At 41.8% G+C, this 5805-nt stretch overlaps 1 protein-coding gene across 1 annotated transcript in view; it reads left to right on the top strand.

The window, feature by feature from the left end:
* The window catches only part of LOC121840607 (dedicator of cytokinesis protein 3-like), a 21280-nt gene that overhangs the window by 12973 nt on the left and 2502 nt on the right, over positions 1-5805 (top strand). The window contains exons 6-8 of the mRNA XM_042304889.1: positions 8-102; positions 1593-1668; positions 4708-4808. Of these exons, the coding sequence (XP_042160823.1) occupies positions 8-102; positions 1593-1668; positions 4708-4808 (272 nt within the window). The remainder of the gene's footprint in view (positions 1-7; positions 103-1592; positions 1669-4707; positions 4809-5805) is intronic.

Raw genomic sequence — 5805 nt, 5'->3', positions numbered from 1 at the left:
CTCTCAGGAGTTCCTTCTGAAGATATTCTGTGTGTTTCGTAACCTGATGAAGCTCAGTATTTTTCCCCGGGACTGGAACGTGATGAGGCTGCTGACCAGCAAGTAGGTCATACTGAACACACACACACACAGGACTGGAACGTGATGAGGCTGCTGACCAGCAAGTAGGTCATACTGAACACACACACACATACACAGGACTGGAACGTGATGAGCTGACCAGCAAGTACATCTCCATGTGGCTCCCACCCCTCTTCCACACCTCCCATCCCTCTTCCACACCTCCTCCCACCCCTCTTCCACACCTCCTCCCATCCCTCTTCCACACCTTCTCCCATCCCTCTTTCAAATCTCCTCCCACCCCTCTTCCACACCTCCCATCCCTCTTTCACACCTCCTCCCACCCCTCTTTCACACCTCCTCCCATCCCTCTTTCACACCTCCTCCCACCCCTCTTTCACACCTCCTCCCACCCCTCTTTCACACCTCCTCCCACCCCTCTTTCACACCTCCTCCCATCCCTCTTTCACACCTCCTCCCACCCCTCTTTCACACCTCCTCCCATCCCTCTTCCACACCTCCTCCCATCCCTCTTTCACCCTCCTCCCATCCCTCTTCCAAACCTCCTCCCATCCCTCTTCCACACCTCCTCCCATCCCTCTTTCACCCTCCTCCCATCCCTCTTCCAAACCTCCTCCCATCCCTCTTCCACACCTCCTCCCATCCCTCTTTCACCCTCCTCCCATCCCTCTTCCAAACCTCCTCCCATCCCTCTTCCACACCTCCTCCCATCCCTCTTTCACCCTCCTCCCATCCCTCTTCCAAACCTCCTCCCATCCCTCTTCCACACCTCCTCCCATCCCTCTTCCACACCTCCTCCCATCCCTCTTTCACCCTCCTCCCATCCCTCTTTCAAACCTCCTCCCACCCCTCTTTCACACCTCCTCCCATCCCTCTTCCAAACCTCCTCCCACCCCTCTTTCACACCTGCATAGCTGGTCTGTTTGTACATGTCAAAGTTACCACTCACCTTTCCGTGGATAAATGTGGTTTTCCCTTTCAGTTTGGCATGTAATGCTGCCATCTGTCTATGGTTTTTAGTTTGTCGAAGTTAGTCAGAACAGTCCTTACCACAGGTACTTCCTGTTTAAGTTTCTGCTTTATAGGAGGGGAGGTAGAAAAATGGAGGCGTGATCTGATTGGAGGAATTTTCCCTCAGATTTCCTTTATTGAAATCCCCAGCTCCAATAAATGCAGTCTCAGGATATAAATAATAAATATGTGGTTTACAGTTTACACAAAATCCAGAGGAATTCCTTGAGGGCCGTCGTGGGGGGTGGGGGGGGGGCGGGGGGATATACACAGCCGTGACGATGATTTGGAAGGAAATTCTCTCGGGAGGTAATGTGGTCAATTACCTGCAATACATGATAAAGCATTCCAAAACATATTCTGAAGAATCTCCATTGTAAGTGATCTTAGATGTTTCCCAACATCCACAAAATGGCGTCAGAATGTATCAATAATTAGCTGTTTCAAAAACCGTTTATTTTGAACAGTTCTGTACTTATTTCTGGTGTTTCTCCTTCTAGCACCATAGTGACAACTGTCCAATATCTGTCCCCGGCTTTGCACAAGAACTTCACCGAGGCTGACTTTGAATTCAAGGTGCGTGCCTTTGACAGAGTGACACACACACACACACACACACACATGGAGAGCGAGTGAGCTGGTGTGTTGCTGCAGCCCACGCCAGAGTGAACACACGAACAAACACACACACGCAAGCACGCAAGTCTTGTCCTTGAGGCAGAACACAGCAATTTCCGCTAGATGGGCCAGCTGCAAAGTCAAAATTGTCTATGTTGTAAAAATTTATGAACCCCCCTAGAGTTATTGCCCCCCCCACTGTGGAAATCTAATTAGCATAATTAAAAATATACCAATAAAAATCAGTCAGTTTAAGATAGAGATATCTTTTCTTTTTTTTTTTCATGCATCTCCAATCTGCAGTTAAAGGTAACAGAGCTAGCCGAGGTGTTTGTCAGAGCATGAGACATCCCAGGAAATCGGTTTTCCTCACAAAACCGTCTGTAGCGTCTCAACAGTTCGGGCTACACGCTAATATGACACCTCTGTGGTTAAGGTGAGACTCTCATGAACACGAACACGTCGGTAGTCTCACCAAGACTCCGTATGAATGTCCCCTGGTACCAGTTGAAAATGAATGGAGGTATATATGGAGACTGTTTTAGTGACAAAAATAACAAGGTAAAAAAAATGTTTCCTGATCTTTCTTATTTCTCTCAGGTATAGGGAGAGACACTTCAGCACAAACCTCCTTTAGATTTACTATCTGTTGTTCAATGTGTTTCTATTGGCTGATAGCAGTAAGGACTATCTGTTATTCAATGTGTTTCTATGGCATAATAGCAGTAAGGACTGTTATTCAATGTGTTTCTAATAGCAGTAAGGACTATCTGTTATTCAATGTGTTTCTATTGGCTGATAGCAGTAAGGACTATCTGTTATTCAATGTGTTTCTATGGGCTAATAGCAGTGAGGACTATCTGTTATTCAATGTGTTTCTATTGGCTAATAGCAGTAAGGACTATCTGTTATTCAATGTGTTTCTATTGGCTAATAGCAGTTAGGACTATCTGTTATTCAATGTGTTTCTATTGGCTAATAGCAGTAAGGACTATCTGTTATTCAATGTGTTTCTATTGGCTAATAGCAGTAAGGACTATCTGTTATTCAATGTGTTTCTATTGGCTAATAGCAGTAAGGACTATCTGTTATTCAATGTGTTTCTATTGGCTAATAGCAGTAAGGACTATCTGTTATTCAATGTGTTTCTATGGGCTAATAGCAGTAAGGACTATCTGTTATTCAATGTGTTTCTATTGGCTAATAGCAGTAAGGACTATCTGTTATTCAATGTGTTTCTATGGGCTAATAGCAGTAAGGACTATCTGTTATTCAATGTGTTTCTATGGGCTAATAGCAGTAAGGACTATCTGTTATTCAATGTGTTTCTATTGGCTAATAGCAGTAAGGACTATCTGTTATTCAATGTGTTTCTATTGGCTAATAGCAGTAAGGACTATCTGTTATTCAATGTGTTTCTATGGGCTAATAGCAGTAAGGACTATCTGTTATTCAATGTGTTTCTATTGGCTAATAGCATTAAGGACTATCTGTTATTCAATGTGTTTCTATGGGCTAATAGCAGTAAGGACTATTTGTTATTCAATGTGTTTCTATGGGCTAATAGCAGTAAGTACTATCTGTTATTCAATGTGTTTCTATGGGCTAATAGCAGTAAGGACTATCTGTTATTCAATGTGTTTCTATTGGCTAATAGCATTAAGGACTATCTGTTATTCAATGTGTTTCTATGGGCTAATAGCAGTAAGGACTATTTGTTATTCAATGTGTTTCTATGGGCTAATAGCAGTAAGGACTATCTGTTATTCAATGTGTTTCTATGGGCTAATAGCAGTAAGGACTATCTGTTATTCAATGTGTTTCTATTGGCTAATAGCAGTAAGGACTATCTGTTATTCAATGTGTTTCTATTGGCTAATAGCAGTAAGGACTATCTGTTATTCAATGTGTTTCTATTGGCTAATAGCAGTAAGGACTATCTGTTATTCAATGTGTTTCTATTGGCTAATAGCAGTAAGGACTATCTGTTATTCAATGTGTTTCTATTGGCTAATAGCAGTAAGGACTATCTGTTATTCAATGTGTTTCTATGGGCTAATAGCAGTAAGGACTATCTGTTATTCAATGTGTTTCTATTGGCTAATAGCAATAAGGACTATCTGTTATTCAATGTGTTTCTATTGGCTAATAGCAGTAAGGCCCAAAAAATGTTTTACCAAATAATCATTATATATTTTCCAAATCAAATATCAAAATGATCCTTGGTAGGACCTTCTTAAAACAATTCCATATAGCTGAGTAGAATCCCTCTCTCCCGACTTAGACAAAGCTTAAACTCTTATGGGTTAATTTAAGGTTAGGCATTATAATTAGCAGTGTAGTTAAGGTAAGGCATTATAATTAGCAGTGTAGTTAAGGTTAGGCATTATAATTAGCAGTGTAGTTAAGGTTAGGCATTACAATTAACAGTGTAGTTAGGGTTAAGGTTAGGCATTAGCGTTAGCAGTGTAGTTAGGGTTAAGGTTAGGCATTAGCATTAGCAGTGTAGTTAGGGTTAAGGTTAGGGTTAAGGTTAGCCATTAGCATTAGCAGTGTAGTTAAGGTTAGGGTTAGGGTTAAGGTTAGGGTTAAGGTTAGGCATTAACATTAGCAGTGTAGTTAGGGTTAAGGTTAGGGTTAAGGTTAGCCATTAGCATTAGCAGTGTAGTTAAGGTTAGGGTTAGGGTTAAGGTTAGGGTTAAGGTTAGGCATTAACATTAGCAGTGTAGTTAGGGTTAAGGTTAGGGTTAAGGTTAGGCATTAGCATTAGCAGTGTATTTAGGGTTGAGATCTGCCTCCAGAACAAGATTCATGACCCCAAAAACGCTAACCTGCCTCTTTCCTCCCCTTCTCCTCTCACAAGATGTCCATGATCTTTTCAACATCCTAGTTGTGTGTGAATATAATGCTCTTCTATTTGACCTAGACATTGAGTATCATTGTTTAAGTACTTTTTTTTGTTTTGCTAATGTATGTTGTGTGTGTGTCACTGGTCAGGTGTGGAACTCATACTTCAGCCTGGCTGTTCTCTACATCAGCCAGCCCAGTCTACAACTAGAGAACACCACCCCAGCCAAGAGGAAAAACGTGTTGGACAAGTATGTACCCTCAAAGAGTTCCCAATTCAATCATCATCACCATTGTTTACCATTTCTCTTCAAGCATCTTGTTTTCTTTGTTTGTACAGAGAATGTGTTGGACGAGTAAGACTGCTCACAGAGGGGCCTGCCACTCTTCATCATGGTTTACCACTTGTCCTGAAGCATGCTGTGTTGTCTCTAAAGTGTTCATCTGTACAGTAACTTCCTCCAGTGTTCATCTGTACAGTAACATCCTCCAGATGTACAGTAACTTCCTCCAGTGTTCATCTGTACAGTAACTTCCTCCAGATGTACAGTAACGTCCTCCAGTGTTCATCTGTACAGTAACTTCCTCCAGTGTTCAACTGTACAGTAACGACCTCCAGTGTTTAACTGCACAGTAACGACCTCCAGATGTACAGTAACTTCCTCCAGTGTTCATCTGTACAGTAACGACCTCCAGCTGTACAGTAACAACCTCCAGTGTTCATCTGTACAGTAACGACCTCCAGCTGTACAGTAACAACCTCCAGTGTTCATCTGTATAGTAACGACCTCCGGTGTTTGTAGTGGAGTATAGATCCTTGCTGAGTCAATATCCGGCTAGCTAGAGGGACCACTTTTCTTACAGTTGTAAGTTTTAATCTCACACTGTAATAGTGATTTTGCTGAGATAACTGTCTGCTCATTTGTTTCCTTCTAGTTTCATTATCATTTTATGCCGTATCTGTCTTAAAAATCAAAGTTTATTGGTCACGAACACATATTTTCAGATGTTATTGCAGTTGCAGCTAAATGATTGTGTTTCTTGCTCCAACAGTGCAGTAATAACTAGCTAAATGCTTGTGTGTCTCACTCAACAGTAATACCTAGCTAAATGCTTGTGTGTCTCACTCCAACAGTAATACCTAGCTAAATGCTTGTGTGTCTCACTCCAACAGTAATAACTAGCTAAATGCTTGTGTGTCTCACTCCAACAGTAATACCTAGCTAAATGCTTGTGTGTCTCACTCCA

This window comes from Oncorhynchus tshawytscha, linkage group LG02 (assembly GCF_018296145.1).
Source record: "Oncorhynchus tshawytscha isolate Ot180627B linkage group LG02, Otsh_v2.0, whole genome shotgun sequence".
Classification (NCBI taxonomy): Eukaryota; Metazoa; Chordata; class Actinopteri; order Salmoniformes; family Salmonidae; genus Oncorhynchus; species Oncorhynchus tshawytscha.
This window is presented reverse-complemented; position numbering and strand designations above follow the sequence as displayed.